The sequence below is a fragment of the Cebus imitator genome, unplaced genomic scaffold (genome assembly GCF_001604975.1).
Source record: "Cebus imitator isolate Cc_AM_T3 unplaced genomic scaffold, Cebus_imitator-1.0 Scaffold45, whole genome shotgun sequence".
Taxonomy (NCBI): Eukaryota; Metazoa; Chordata; class Mammalia; order Primates; family Cebidae; genus Cebus; species Cebus imitator.
This window is the reverse complement of record NW_016107360.1, coordinates 12,062,128-12,078,039: the sequence shown is the minus strand read 5'-3', so window position 1 is coordinate 12,078,039 and position 15,912 is coordinate 12,062,128. Positions and strand designations below refer to the sequence as shown.

The 15,912-nt window shown below is 46.6% G+C and overlaps 1 protein-coding gene across 2 annotated transcripts in view; it reads left to right on the top strand.

Moving 5' to 3' along the window:
- The window catches only part of JAZF1 (JAZF zinc finger 1), a 342,724-nt gene that overhangs the window by 316,509 nt on the left and 10,303 nt on the right, over window positions 1-15,912 (top strand). For both annotated transcript variants that reach the window (XM_017526875.1, XM_017526876.2), the window contains exon 4: window positions 15,413-15,582. In XM_017526875.1, the coding sequence (XP_017382364.1) occupies window positions 15,413-15,582 (170 nt within the window). The remainder of the gene's footprint in view (window positions 1-15,412; window positions 15,583-15,912) is intronic.

Below are 15,912 nucleotides of genomic sequence, written 5' to 3'. Positions count from 1 at the left end.
AAGCCCAGTCAGCCCTGTCCCCAAGGCAGGCCACCATGGTGGCCCTGCCCAGAAGCAGCCCTCACATGGGACCATCGGGCCCCACACGCAACACCTAGATATTGGTCTCGGCGTTGTCCTCTATTGAAAGGAAAGGAGTTGACCCCCTATCTTAGGGCAGGAATCATCCAAGACAGGCCTGGAACTTCTGTCCTTGCTAGAAAGTGGAATGATTTCAGCCAGGGAGCTCCCATTTGAAAAAGGTGGTGTGAACATACACGTGCACCCAAAATGACAGCAGGGTTTCAAAGTCGTAACCCACAGAGATCAAGATAAAGGTGAGGCAGCAGCAACAGAAGCGTAGAAGCCGGACAGCAAGTGGAAAAGAGGTCACTAACTTAACAGACTAGAAAAAGCTGGAACAAGCTGACAGGGTGAGCTCAGAAGTGGGCTGATTCACATTCAGTAATCCCAGAAAGCCTCCAGAATTGCAGCAACCTAATAGGTACCTGGTCTCTCTTTGGAGAGATGAAAATGGTCTAAAATTGATTGCGATGGCGTCCGCACTACTCTGCGAATATACAGAAAACCGTTAAGCTGTGCGCTTGAAGTAAGTGGATTGTATAGTATGTGAATTACACTTCGGCAAAGCTTTATGTTCACTGGGTACTCATAGACATAAAGATGGCAACAGTAGACACTGGGGACCACAGGGGGAGAGGAGGAGGGAGGGGACAAGGGTTGAAAAGCTAACTGTTGGTTGCTATGTTCAGGACCTGGGTGGTGGGATCAAGTGTACCCCAAACCTCAGCATCACACAATATACAAACCTGCACGTGTAACCCCTACATCTAAAATAATAGTTGAAAATATTTTTTAAAAAGTAAAAAATAAACAAAGCTCTTATATTTTTAAATGGAGCTACAGATGCCTCTGAATGTGGGAGTGCAGATAAGGCTGAAGTCAGAACTGGCTGAGTCTCCAGGGATGTACCTTCCTTTCCCCTTTGTTTCCTCCCTGACCCTGCGAAGCCAGGCAGCTGCCTCTCCCTCCAGTGACAGAGCATGGGAGGTGAATTCTCTGGAGATGCTGAACCAGAGCTGCCAGGCAGAGCCCAGGGTGAGGGCCCAATTCTGAGACCAGGGAGACCAAGGAAGAGACTCCGTCCTGAGTGATAGAAGCCCAGTGCCCTTACCCTACCCACTCCACGAATGCTGACAGCCACACACACACCAGGACAGCCAGCCCAAAGGAAAAGGGCCTGTGAGATGTCCCCCAGGTTCCATTATGGGGACCTTCACCATCTGATAGACCTGCCCCTGCAACAGAGCATCCAGTCAGGTTTGTATGCCTCACTCTTAGATATGAGCAGACAGACAAGAATTCTCAAGGTTCGGGAATGGCTTCCAGGACAGACAGCGTCAGAGACCAGATTAAAGAGGGAAAAAGGAACAGCAGAGAATCGGTGACAGTGCGTGGCTCAGAGGGAAGTAAAAACAAATGATAACCTTCTCCTTCCAGCGAGGGGAAAGCTTTGTGCGTGAACAAAAGAATAAAAAAAGAGTCTTTGGAAATTAAAACAGATGACAGTAGAAATGAAAACATGGATAGAAAGGACAGAGAGATTTTAGAAAAATCTCCCAGAAAGTAAAAAAGAAAAAAAAAATCAGAGATTTACAAAATAGAAGTGAGCATATGAGAGGATTCATCCAGGAGGTGCAGCATTAGAATAAAAAGAATTCCCAGATAGACAGGTAAGAGAGGAAATTATTTAAAAATTTTTCAAAGAAATTTCCCAGAACTGAAGGGCGTGAGATTACAGGTGGATGAGTCCCCAGCACAGCAGTGAAACGATGCAGGTGGAAGGATAGTGAGAAGCTGGGTCTCCAGGGGGAGGACTCCTCTGAGACCGGGAGTTGGCGCGGCTGACTTGTGGGCATCGGCCTGATAGCCCCACTCTCTAGTCGAGTGTGAGGGTAGAATGAAGACATCCTCAGACATTCTGGGACTCCAGATTTTACCTCCCATGACCCAAGCAAGTGGTGAATGAAGAAAGAGGAAGACACGGAGTCTTGGAAAAGGCATCAGCCCCATGTGGGGAGAGGAAAAGGGAACTCCTCGGACAGTGGGGAAGGGGAATCCCAGGACGGCAGCCACGCAGGGTGGCCTGGAGTGGGAGGACAGAGGGCACCAGGCACCCAGAGACCGTCTCTTAGGAAAAAGGAGGGACGAGGGGAGGCAGAGAGGAAAGCAGGGGTTGGGCGGACCAGAATACCTCGGGGCTTAAATGCACTGAGAGGAGGCTTATCGTCCATCTAAGGTTCCGGCTGAATTCAAGTGTGCAGTGCGGAACCCTGGCCGGGAGTGCAGGCCCTGCAGCCAGACGGTCAGCTGGGAACCTTTGCACCCCCACGGGAGAGCTTTGTGGCCTCTGACAAGACACTCTCCCTCTCTGAGCTTCCATTTTATGTAAAATGAAGATAATCTGAGTACTCACCTAGGAGGGTTGTTGTGACATTTAAATGAGCTTATAGATGTACAGCGCTTAGAGCTGTACCTGACACATGGTGAGCCCCAGGTACGCATCAGCTGCTCACGCAGTGAGGAGGATGGGGAGGAGGATGAAGATGAGGAAGATCACAACAGAGACTGTGGAGACGGTGTGGAACTCCAAGGAAGATAGAGATGTGAGCTTGGTCACCCCACGGCTCAGTGTCATCATAGTGCAACACTGAATACTAATGAAGCCAAATGCAGGAAGGCCTCACTTAATGTGTCAAGAGGTTCTTGGAAATTTTGACTTTCAGTGAAACGGCGTATAACAAAACCAGTTTTCCCAAAGGCTGATTTATAGAAAGAGAAGTTAAGTTCCTATAGCATATTTCTGGTCACAAAAACATCTCCAAACTTCTAAATAAAGACCCAAAACACTTCTAGTGTTAAACATTAAATGTGAGCTATCCTACGTTTAAGACAATCAATTAAACAGGGTAATGAGTTACCCAATTTTTGGTGCATCAGCTAGTGACAGTGGTCCTCATGGTAGTGGGTTGAATTGGGGAATAAATGTGTGAATATTGTAAGGAGCTCCTCCTCCCACCACAGTTAAAAAACCAGCAATAACAGATGTGGCAGGTTTGCTGAGCACTTTTGTACTTCATCGTTTATTGTCTTGCACTTGTACGATTCTCGTAGACTTTACAGATTTTTATTTAATGATAATTTGTATTCATTCATTTTCTAACCCACTTAATTCAGTTCAGGGTCTTAGGTAGCCAGAGCCTATCCTGGCAGCTCAGGGCACAAGGCAAGAACCAACCCCAGACAGGACATCCTCCCATCGCAGGGCCACCCACACACTCGCTCAGATGGGACCAGACAGACACACCAGGGAACCTCACGTGCACAGCCCCTGGATGTGGGAGGAAATCAGAGGACCCTGAGAAAATCCACGCCTCTGGAGGGGAGAACCAGCAAACTCCACACACACATTGTCCCCTGCTGGGGATCCATTTGTTTTTTCTCATCAGTGTTGCAGGGAAACAGCGTTGAACAAAACCTGCTGTAATACAGTGAAATCCTCCTGGGAGGAGGGGAGTGCGGGAAGAAGATAGGGAGGATGTCTAAGATCAAAACTCTTATCTTCCATAGTAGGAAATCAATAGATAACCCAAAACTGACACCAAAAACCAGCAGTAGAAGGACGTTATTTAAAAATGGGGAGGCAAATGCTGGCTCAAAGACTGGGAAAGGGTCACCGCAGGGAGGGGCGAAGCAGGGCACTTCTGTGGTTGATGGCCAGCCTCATAGGTCTGTCTGACTTTTTACTGCATGCAATTATAACTTTGCTTAAAGAGGAGAAAATTTAAATTAGAAAATAGTAACGGGTAATACCAAAAGAGCCAGGAGGCCACCTAACGGAGCTTCCGCTAACCAACGTGTGGTCATTTGGGCATCACAAAGTGTGCTGATGACTGGTAATTAATTGAATGTTTGAAAATCAGTGAGTCCAAAATGCTACTCAAAATGGGGAAGGCAGTATAAAGTATGCCCACACAGCAGCTACAATATCAGAACAGTGAAAGGTGTTCTGTAAAGTAGATTGTTGTTTATAAAGTATATGTATTTTCTCCGTCTCCTTTAGCAGATAGGCAGGGACTTGTGATTGACTCCATAGTTCTAGGAAAAGCAGGGCCTAGAGCAAGAGTAGGAACCACTCTTGCTCACAAACATGTAGAAAGAGGACACGAGAGTGGGTTGCAAGATGGGAGAATGGCCGTGTGCCCTGAGGACAGGGCTGGCCACACTGAGAGAGGTGCAATCTTGAATGGCCCTCGTAATGAGACTGAGGCCATCAAAGTAGCAAAAATGGCCAGATGTGGTAGCTCACGCCGGAAATGCTAGCACTTTCGGAGGCCAAGGAGAGTAGGTCATCTGAGGTCAGGAGTTTGTGACCAGCCTGGCCAACATGGTGAAACCCCATCTCTACTAAAAATATAAAAATTAGCCAGGCATGGTGGCAGGCACCTGTAATCCCAGCTACTCAGGACGCTGAGGCAGAAGAATCATTTGAACCCAGAGGCCGAGGTTGCAGTGAGCTCAGATTGCTCCACTGCACTCCACCCTGGGTGACAGGGTGAAATTCCATCTCAAAGAAAACAAAAGTCCTGTTTATGGAGCAAGCAAACCTTGGCCAAAAAGCCTAGGAGTCTAGTCAAGGAAATGCAGGCTTACTTTTGAATCATCTTGTCCTAACTGCATCCTGACCAAGCATCAGTGTGGCTCCATAACTCCCAACCTCCCCTGGCCTGAGGTCAGTTCCTCTGTCTTTTAGGTCTCATCAGATTCTTGTGACCCAGGAAGGTCAAAGCTAAGTATGGAAATGAAAAAGTAATTCAGATCTTTAGAACCAGCTGTGTCATAGGCTAAATTTAGGCTTTATTGTCACTGTGATCATTGGTGTGATTCATCTTTTGGGTTGTGTTTATTTATTAGGAGACAAGGTCTTGCTCTGCACCCAGGCTGGAGGGCAGTGGTGCCATCACCACTCACTGCAGCCTCAACCTCCTGGGCTCAAGTGATCTTCCCAAACTGAATCACAGTGTTCTATCCTGGTTTTGCTCATTTCCCACCTCAGCCTCCTGAGTAGCTGGGACAACAGGTGTGTACCACCACACCCACCTAATTTTTAAATTTTTATTTGATTGAGATGGGGTCCCAGTACTTTGCCAATGCTGGTTTAAAACTTCTGCCCTCAAATGATTCTCCCACCTCTGACTCCCAAAGTGCCGGGATTACAGGTGTAAGCCACCGCACGCAGCCTTGAGTTGTGTATTTTTAAGATCTTTTAAAACTTAAATAGTAAAGTTGGCATAATTTTGTTGAAATATGTCAAATTTGAGTGCATTTGTAATCAATACTTAAATGCATTAGAACATGTGATTTTAAAGATTACATACTGATGTATTATTATTTAATATTATCTGAAGATTTAGAAATGTTTGTTAGATTTAAAGTTGTAAAAGTTTGTCATTAAACCAAGTACAGTTCTTAAGTTAAAAACATTGGTCCTTCAGAGTTGAAAGATGCAAGCAACCGTGATTAAAAAAAAAAAAAAAAAAAATTGTCATGATGAGGCCCAGGGCTGCTCTTTGCCATGGGAGGCCATTGGAGGGTTTAAGCAGGCAAGCGAAGTAACGTAATTTTCTTTAAAGGACTAGAGGGAGTCAAGAGTTGAAGCTGTGTACTCTTGGGTCCTTGTTCCCCTCTGAACTCGATTCACTCATTCATTTGTTCAACAAACACATGTCCAGTGGCTCCTTTTGTGCCAGCAGTGTCGTGGCCACTGTGAAATAATCACAAATAATGACCAAGAACTCCAGATACCAGAGATGAATCCAACACCAGCTGGCAATCCATTAGAAAGTATTAAGTCCAGTGGAAGTATTACTTTTGGCTTGGAGAACCAGGACAGCTTCCACAGTTAAGGAGGAGACAGGGGAGAATGATGTTCCAGTAATGAGCCGAGACCCAGGAACAAAGAGGTCAAGAATTTTCCAGGCATGGCCCATAGTCCCAGAGCCATTAATGTGTCTGTCGTTGTAATCATCCGTTGCCAGTGCATTTAGACTATTGTTGCTTCAGCTCCTATAAAGTGGGTCAGTACCAATTAAAGCTAATTTATAATGATAAATCTATAAGACAGAAAGGCAACTCTTTGCTAATGTATTTGCCAGAATTTGACACCCCAGGAAAGTTTTAATTTGCTGTCACTGCAGTTACCACTTTTGTATGAATATTAATGATCTGCATTATAAGAAAAATGTGGCATATTGGGTTTCTGGAAAAGGTTGACTTTTATCTGTGTGTCACCATTTTATGTTTATGACTACAAAGAATGAGAACTCTGTAGGCAGTAAAACTGAGTCGGGCCATCTCCACGGAGTATGGGGTCAGCAAAGGGAGGTGCGGGCAGAGGTTCGAGGAGAGTGGGCAAGATTGGAAATCTTCTTGTGGTCAGTGAGAGAGCAAACGTGGCAGAAGCACCCGGCAGTGCCCCTGGACGGCGATGTTGTAACCCGGTGTCCCAGGCTCTTGGCCTCCCCTGCCCCAGAAATGGCGGAGAGGCCCTGGAGGTACAGTGGGCTCTTCAAGTAAATCTTGGACCCAAAGAATTTTGCAGAAAGCAATTTATTAGGCAGAGGGAAAGAGAGAAGTAGAGAGAAAGAGAGAGCTCCCATGCTGTCATGGGAGGGGATCCAGAGATCCAGTCCGTATAGGTAAGGGAGTAGGGGAGATTTTAACCTGGGAGTTACTCCCGCCCCATTCAAGTTCTCGTCCAGTGAGAGGAGCTTTTCCAGACTTCCTGTGGAGTGATTGATCTTCGACTCAGATGCTGGATTGGCTGCCTGGCTCACAATAGAGCCCCTCCTTCCAAGGCTTTTGGCATCTTTTTAAACACGGAAGCTCACCTGGGCTGTCTACCTAGCTCACACGCGGGAAAGTTAGACAAAGAACTCTAGCCTCCCCGATAAGGGGGTGGATAGAGGTATGGCACTGGAAAGTTCTTGCCTTTGAAACCACGCCCCTTGTGGACCCAGGAAGAGAAATTAACATAGTCCCTCAATGTGGGCTTGGTGCAGGCGGGTGGCCAGGAAGAGGTGTGTGTGTGTGTGTGTGTGTGTGTGTGTGCACGCGCACGCGCGTGTATGTGTGTGTAAGAGTTCCAGGCTGCCTTTGTTACTTGATGTGATTCATGAAACCGACACTGATTTTTACCTCCTTTGCCAACAACCAGTAGAAGCTCCCCGCCGTCCTGTGAAATATTAATTGTCCTGTCACAGGGTCCTACCCTGGTTTTGCTCATTTCCCCAGTTGAAATGCTGAAATGTCCTCTCGAGGCCCCTCCCAGCTGCTGTCCTGCCCACCCCAGGCTCCCACCACAGTGATTATGAAACCATGGAATATGAAAATGGAAAACTCAACCCAAGAAAGATTAGTGGCAGCCAGTTTTTATATGTCACACTGTCTGGTTAAATTCCGTTTTCTTGCCGAAACTCTAACATTAGCGAATGTCATTTTAAAATTGATTAATCATATCTAAGACTATGGAGAGCCTTACAAAGACCGCTTTTGTCGTTTTCCTGGACCACAGCCACCTGGATGGCAGGGTCCCGTCACTGGCTGTCACGAGGCTTTGCCCGCGGCTCCCACCTGCTCACACACTGCATGCCACATGTGGTTTCAAGCAACTCCATGCGTTGTGTTCGTTTTCCTCTCCCTGCAGCCTGTCTCCAGGGCCTGGCTTTGTCACATCTCTCTTTTCCCTGTCATACGGAGTTTATTCAATTTAAAAATAAAGAAGCACAAACTTTGAAACCAAAGACCCTGATGGGCCTGTTGCTAGCCAGGCGACCTGCGGCACATCCATTACTGCTCCCCACCCTCCCACCCCCGCCCCACACCCCAGCTTTCCCCTCTGTTCAGTAGGGGAGACAAAGTTTGGTGATGTGGGAAGCACCTCTCCTAGGGCCAGGTTCATAGGCGGCACCTCAAACCTAAATGGCAAAGACGTCTCTCTGATTCAAGAAATGCACATGTAAAACACAAGTTGCCCATTCTTAGGCAGCTAGAATTTTTACTAAAATAAATCAAGTAAGCACAGGTAGGTGCGGGTATGCAGGCGAGTGCCAGAATTTAAGGAGCCAATGGCTTAGAGCAGAAGAGAGCCACATCGAAAAACAGGCATTTTGGCTGCCGTGACATATACACATTCCTACAGTCTGCCCATTTGTTTGTTAAAAAATAACGGGGCATGTGGGAGGACAAGGGTTGGAAAAGGGCCTCAAAACCATGGAACTGTAATCAGAGCATCAGCAAAAACAATAACCATCCCAATAAAAAGGGTTGCTGGGCTCAGGTTCCACCCTACCGTTGTATTCACCCACTGTCATAGCCGGTGGGTCCTTTGTGTCCTTAAACCTGGTGTCCTTTTGAAAGGTAGATCTCTGAGGGAATTCTCCTCTCATAGAGAATGGTTTCATCAAAATTACAAATCTGATCCAACTGATTTTTATTTTTAATATGGAGGATGATGAATTCAATAAAGTTTCAGGATATGTTATCAACATACAAAAATCAGTAGCATGTCCATACACAAATAACCTAGCTGAAAAAGAAGTCAAGATGGCCGGGCACGATGGCTCACGCCTATAATCTCAGCACTTTGGGAGGCCAAGGCAGGTGGATCACCTGAGGTCAGGAGTTCAAAACTAACGTGGCTAACATGGTGGAACCCTGTCTCTACTCAAAATATAAAAATTAGCAGGGTGTGATAGCACACACCTGTAATCCCAGCTACTTGGGAGGCTGAGGCAGGAGAATCACTTGAACCCGGGAGGTGGAAGTTGCAGTGAGCCAAGATCGCACCACTGCACTGCAGCCTGGGCAATAGATTAAGACTCTGTCTCAAAAAAAAAAACAAAAAAAAGGAGAAAGGGAGAAAGAAATCAAGGCAACAATCCCATTTATGATCACATCCAAAACAAAACAAGAATAAATTTAACAAAGGAGGTGAAAGATCTGTACACTGAATACTCTAAAACATTGATGAAAGAAATTGGAGAAGACACAAATAAATGAAAAAATCCCTTGCCCATGGAGCAGAAGAATTGATGTTCTTAAAATATCCACACCGCCCAAAGTGACATATAAAGTCAGTGCAATCCCTATCAGAATCCAAATGGCATTCTTCACAGAAACAGTAAAAACAATCCTAAAATTGATATTGGACCACAAAGACCCTAAATAACCAAAGTGATCCTAAGGAAAAAAAGTTGGAGGCATCACACTTCCTGCTTAAATTATATTACAGGCTAGGTGCAGTGGCTCATGCCTGTAATCCCAGCACTTTGAGAGGCTGAGGCAGGCTGATCACCTGAGGTCAAAAGTTCAAGACCACACTGGCCAACATGGCAAAACCCCATCTCCACAAAAAATAGAAAAATTAGCCAGGCCTGTTGGCTGGTGCCTGGAATCCCAGCTACTCAAGAGGCTCAGGCAGGAGAATCACTTGAACCCAGGAAGTGGAGGTTGCAGTGAGCTGAGATCAAGCCATTGCATTGCAGCCTGGCCAATAGTGCAAGACTCCATCTCAAAAAAGTTTGTATTACAAAACTAAGATAATCAAAACAGTATGGTACTGGGATGAAATCAGCCACATAGACCAGTAGAACAGAAGAGAGAGCCCATGTATAGTCAACTACTTTTTGACAAGGGCACAGGAAAAACAATGGGGAGAGGACACTCTTGAGTAAATGGTGCTAGGAAAGCTGGGTTTCTACACACATTTCAGTGGAATTGGTCCCTTATCTTACACTATACATACAAATCAACTCGAGATGGATATAAGACCATAGCATGATTTTTTTCTGCTTAGAATCCTTCCTGAGGCAGACCTGGAGAAGGGAAGCCCCTGAACAGGCTGCAGACTCTGTGTGACTGTGGTCAGTCACTTCACTTTTTTTTTTTTTTTTTNTTTTTTTGAGACAGAGTCTCGCTTTGTCACCCAGGCTGGAGTACAGTGGCATGATCTCAGCTCATTGCAACCTCTGCCTCCCAGGTTTAAACAATTCTCTGCCTCAGCCTCCCCAGTAGCTGGGATTACAGGCGTGTGCCACCACGCTCGGCTAATTTGTTGTATTTTTAGTAGAGACGGAGTTTCACCATCTTGGCCAGGCTGGTCTTGAAGTCCTAACCTCGTGATCCACCTGCCTTGGCCTCCCAAAGTGCTGGGATTACAGGCATAAGCCACCCCGCCTGGCCCCACTTCACATTTTTAAAAATTTTTTAATTTTAATTTTTGTGAGCACATAGTAGGTGTATATGTTTATGGGCTACATGATATGTTTTTATAAGGTCTGCAGTGTGTAATAATCACGTCATGTAAAATGGATTCTTCAGCCCCTCAAGCATTTATCTTTTGCGTTATAAACAATCCAATTTTACTCTTTCAGTGACTTTTAAATATATAGAATTGACTAAAGTCAACCCTGTTGTGCTGGCACATCCTAGGTCTTATTCTACTTGTGTTGTACCCTTTAAGCCGCCCCCCCACCCACCCTTAGCCACTAACTTCTGATGAGCGTGGGATTCAGTGGTCTGCAAGTTCCTTCCAGTTGTTAACATTGTGACCCCCCAGTCCAGGGTTCCCTAGCAGAGCTTGCTAAGAGGGTGGCCTTGAGGATACCTGCCAGCCTGTCCCCAGAGGCCCACTCTGGGCCCCAAAGGGGTAGATTCTTTCTGTGACTCTCACACGCCAAAAACCTTGCCTGCCCCAACCGCTTATAACTATACACATACATGGTTGTTTTCCCCTCTCTTTTACACACAGGAAAAACACATATGTGCATATATATATTTGTCAGTTTTGAAAGTTGTGTGGAAATAACATTTGTTGCCTCGGGATGGTGAGAGGCACAGAACAAGAACATCGTCTCATTTCCTGATGCTTCTCCTGGCGGGGCGCCACGAACCTCTCCTTTGGGCTTACAGGGTGGAGCTTCCACAGGACCTGATGATCACCAACTGTACTCTAGACAGGTGCTGGATACGAATTTGCCGTGTGTAATAAATGAATGTGTCCATCCTTAAGGTCCCCTTATTTTCCCCTAGAGTAGCCCTGAGCCTCACTTCACCCTGAGAGCCTCAGTGCGGACTGAGGCCCCGTTGCAGCCCCAGCTGGCCTGGAGGGCAGAGGGCTCAAAGTGAGGTGCAAGAAGGAGGTGTTAAATCTTTACTCCTGCTTATAAAAAAATTACTAAAACTCTTCATACAGGTATTAAGCTATTTATACTTATTTTATCCCTACCCTTTTTGCTGCTTTCCATATGTGGTTTTTGCAGTAACGTATTAGTAAATATATGGCATTTATGATAAAAATATTCACATGCTCATACTCAGTGCGGTGCTCACGATTTTTTATTAATTGGAACATAGAAGTAAAAGCTTGGGAGGGTGTTGCTAGGAGAGGCAGCTTTGCTACCTCATGTGTTCCGGGAATGGGAAAGGACTTCCCAGCAAAGGTCTGGAGCCTGCTGGGGATTTGCTCACTCTGCAGCGAGTGTTGGGATAGCGGCTGAAGCAGCAATTGAAGATGAACGAATGAGGCTGGGATTCATTTTCCTCTTGTGGGAGGACATGAGGAAATGGATAAAGCAGAGGACAGAGGCCGGCCCAGTGGCTTTGGTGACTTTCGTTTCAGGGTAGTTCTTTCTAGAGTTCTAAAATGTTTGAAAGGAGACGAAGTGAAGTTGTGTTCTGGCCTCAGAAGTTTTCTGCAGGACACCAGAGACCCTGCCTGGGGTGCGAATGGGAGCCAACATCTGAGCTCCTGGGACTCTGGTCCCGCAGCCCCTGCCCGCCCCAGGCCCTCTGGCTGCCACCTGGTGCTGTAGACAGTTTTCCTGGTTGATAAAAGGGGGGGAACATTTGGGGTATGATAAGAAAAGCTGTAGTAGAACCCCAGTATGTTCCCTTGTTTTGAAAAGGGGACTGTTCTCAAGAGAGAGCAAGGGAACAGTAGATGAGATAAACAGCTCACATAGCACTTTGTTCATTTCTTCACCAAATACTGCTTTATGCTTACCATGGGCCAGGCCTTGTCCAGAGTCCTAAAAACAGGAACACAGTTATTCTTCACAACAGCCTTAGTGGGTGTGTACAGGCGTTTGCCCATTTTACAGATGAGCAGTTTGAAGCTCAGAGACTTGCCTGGGCTCACAGAACTCTGAGCGCCAGCTACGCTCCCTCCTGGCCTCTGCAGCCTCGTGGAGGTGGAAGCTGGAGTGTGCTTTGCTCCTTCTCTGAGCCCAAAGCAGGTGGGGCCTGGCTGGTCCTAGACTCTCTCTTGCGTTTTTTCCAGTAGGGATTCCCAACCCTTTTTGGAATTATCTTGTTTGGTTTCACAACAGGCCTTTCTAAAAATAGCCTTATTTTATATGGAATATGTCTATGTAATAGGATTATAAAGATGGCTTTGTTTACACTGCCTTCCCTGTTTTCAGGACTTATTCTATGGAAGTCCTCCTGTTCCAGGTATCCTATACACACTCATTCTGATCCTTAAACTCAACCTGCAAGGAAGAGACTTCTGCCCATTTTATGAAAGAGGAAACAAAAGCCAAGTGGCAGGCCGGGCGTGGTGACTCATGCCTACAATCCCAAAACTTTAGGAGGCCGAAGCAGGTGGATCACCTGAGGTCGGGAGTTCGAGACCAGCCCGACCAACATGGAGAAACCCTGTCTCTACTGAAGAATACATAATTAGCCAGCCATGGTGGCTCATGCCTGTAATCCCAGAGGCTTGGGAGGCTAAGGCAAGAGAATCACTTGAACCTGGGAAGCAGAGGTTGCAGTGAGCCAAGATCGAGCCATTACACTCCAGCCAGGGCAACAAGAGCAAAACTCTGTCTCAAAAAAAAAAAAAAAAAAAAGTCAAGTGGCTTGTCCTTCAGCTAATGAAAGCAAAGGCATGAACCCAGGTCTTTGCTGATGTTCTTTGTTAGAGGGCAAAATTAAGTATAAACAGAAGTCCATCTTGCTCCAACTGAGAGAGATGACCAGTTTTACCCAAGGACTTGGTGGTGAGCTGCTCGTCAGTGGTGTGTGTCTCACCTTGCCTGGGACAGTCCCAACTTATACCTGTCGACCCACACTACCTTTGCCTCTCAGAAGCATTTTGATTTGCAGGGTAAGCTGTATGGCCCCTGCCTGCCCCGCTTGGGGCTGGATACCACGGGCTTTCCCGGAGACGCTGTAGGCAGCTTCAACCCCTCAGGAGTGGATCGCTTTTGATCCAGTGGAGTTTTGAAGTTTTCTCTTCTGTTGGCTTCATTAAGCCCTCAGTTGGTCTGAGGTGCCCCACCCTCCCCCATTCTAAATGTTTCGTGGTTCTTGGTATTCAGGTTAACAAATTAGCCCACTTAGATGGGTAAATTAGTCATTCTTTCTGAAGTCCCGCTGGAGGAGCTTTGTGAAATAGCATTTATAGTTTTCTAACAAGCAAGTTAAAGGATGCCAGCATGTGGCATTTGTTTAAGAGTAAAATGTCTTAATGCCCTACTTAAAAACAGATTTCAAGATTTGCTCCAGGACAGACCCCGAGCAACGTGACAGAGCAGTACCCCTGTGTCATCTGGTACGGCCATTTCCAAACCGTCTCTTTATTTAGGGAGTTATGGCCAAGTTCAGCAGAATTTACTGAAATCCACATTTAACTCCAAAGCTTCATGTTTGCCAAATTGTTTTTTCTGCACTACCCGAGAATTTCTAACAGGCTTCAAAACAGACTGCTTTGAATTCCATCTCAGTATTAAATGGTGAAGAGCCAGGAACTCAAAGGAGATTAACAGGGAACCCCCCAGAAGATTCTGGCATGGGGGCTGGGAAGCAATATGGGAAAAAGCGCTGTCCCTTAATGGCTAATTCAGAGAATGCCTAAGCGTTTTAACCCACTGGGGCTCAGTTGCTTGTGTGTATAAAAGTGACAGTAATCCCACCTCATAGGGTTACTGGAGGATTAAATGAGATAATGCATATAATGTGCCTGAAACATAATAGGCACTCAATAAACTTCAGGTCCCTTCCTTCCTTCCTGGCTCCTTTCAACTTTTAGCCTCAGATGCCGGCGTCCCTGTTCCTGGCTCAGCTGGCTCTTCAAACAATCTTATTAATGCCTATTAAAATGAAACCCAATAAAAGTGCCAATATTTGGTGTTGAAATAATTGATGTAGCAGAGTAAGCCCCTGAAGCACCCAGGCAGGCCCCTGGTGCAATTTAGCCTCACACCTGGGGGATGAATTTCACAACTGTAATTGCTACCATATAATTCTTATTAATGTTGTGCTATAATTCCTATTTATTCCACGGGGCTTGTAAATGCATTAGGACTTGTCAACATATTATTTTACACTGTTTATGATCTGTAGAATTATGTCCTTCAGGGTTGCATTGTGCAAAAGCTCCAAATAAATGGCTTTGGGCCTCATTAAAAAAGAGCAAAAAGAGGCTGCTTGTTGAAGTGGGTCTCCATCCCTGCCATCTTGCACAGAAGTCAGTAGAGTCTATTTTAATTCGATTCTTAGCAGAGCTCTTAACCCTTAGGAATATAAGAGAATCCCCACTTCCTTTCTGAGCTGCGTGACTGCGATGGGTCAGCCCTAGTGGGAAGTGTCACAAGACCCGAGGGGCAGATGCAGTGCCTAGGGCTGCATGTGAAGGGGTCACTTCATCTTCCAGGAGCCACCCTGCACTCTGCTGCTGGCGATTTACCCTCAGAGCTACTGGCCTTCTGTGTCTCTCGTTCCCTAGCCTGAGGGTAACCCTCTTTTCGTTCCAAATTTCCCAGCTCAAATCTCTAAAGAAAAAGACCTGAAATTCATTCCTACTGAAGTGGAAATACCTAGTAAGTCCAAAGCATACCCTGACCCTGGAGATTTTTGCATTTGCTAGGCCAATAAAGCGTGAAACTAAGGGGACAGGGTCTTCTTATTTGGGGGTGTCAGGCACTAGCACGGGGATTGTGAGGAGCCTGTCATTGTTGCTTGTTTTTGGTTTTGGGCCCAGAGTGAGTCTTCCCTGTACCTTTGCCGCCACAGGCTGGGCTGCCATAGAACCGAGTTAATGAACCGCTAACTCCTAGCCGTGAATTGTTGGGAAGCCCTTGCCTCGGTCGCTTAGGTGGGAACGCAGGGCTCTTGCTCCCGAGTTGTAAGGGAATAAACGTGTTTACTGTCCCTTGGTCCCAAGAGTGCCCTCTCTACGGGCCATCAGTGCTGCCCTGCCACTGCCACACCTCCTGTCCTGGGGGTGGCCGGGTGAACCTGTGGGCAGATGAGCGCTCCTTACAGCCCTTGCACTGCTCTTGTCCTGCAGGCAGCGAGTATGACGAGGAGGAGGTGGACTATGAGGAGTCGGACAGCGATGAGTCCTGGACCACAGAGAGCGCCATCAGCTCTGAAGCCATCCTGAGCTCCATGTGCATGAATGGAGGGGAAGAGAAGCCTTTTGCCTGCCCAGTTCCTGGATGTAAAAAGAGATACAAGGTAATAGGTGCTGCGTGCTTGGCATAACCACGCGGAAACAGGGAAGGCAGCAGCCCTTTCTTGATCTTAAAGAAAGCATATGAAACAGAGGGAGATGCTCCCCTTTTGCATTAGGGTGCATGGGCCTCACCCCTGTGTGCGCACAGGTGCCCTCAGGGCAGCGCTCGCCCGAGGCTGCTGCGGGACTTTCCCCTCTGCTGTCCTATGTTGGGGGCCCAGCAGTCAAGAGGAATCTTTTGTAGGAGGACCATGTCTTTGATAGTCTTCAAATTCATGTCATATTGGGGGGCCCATCGGAACAGAATATCAAATGTGTCAACCTATTTATTT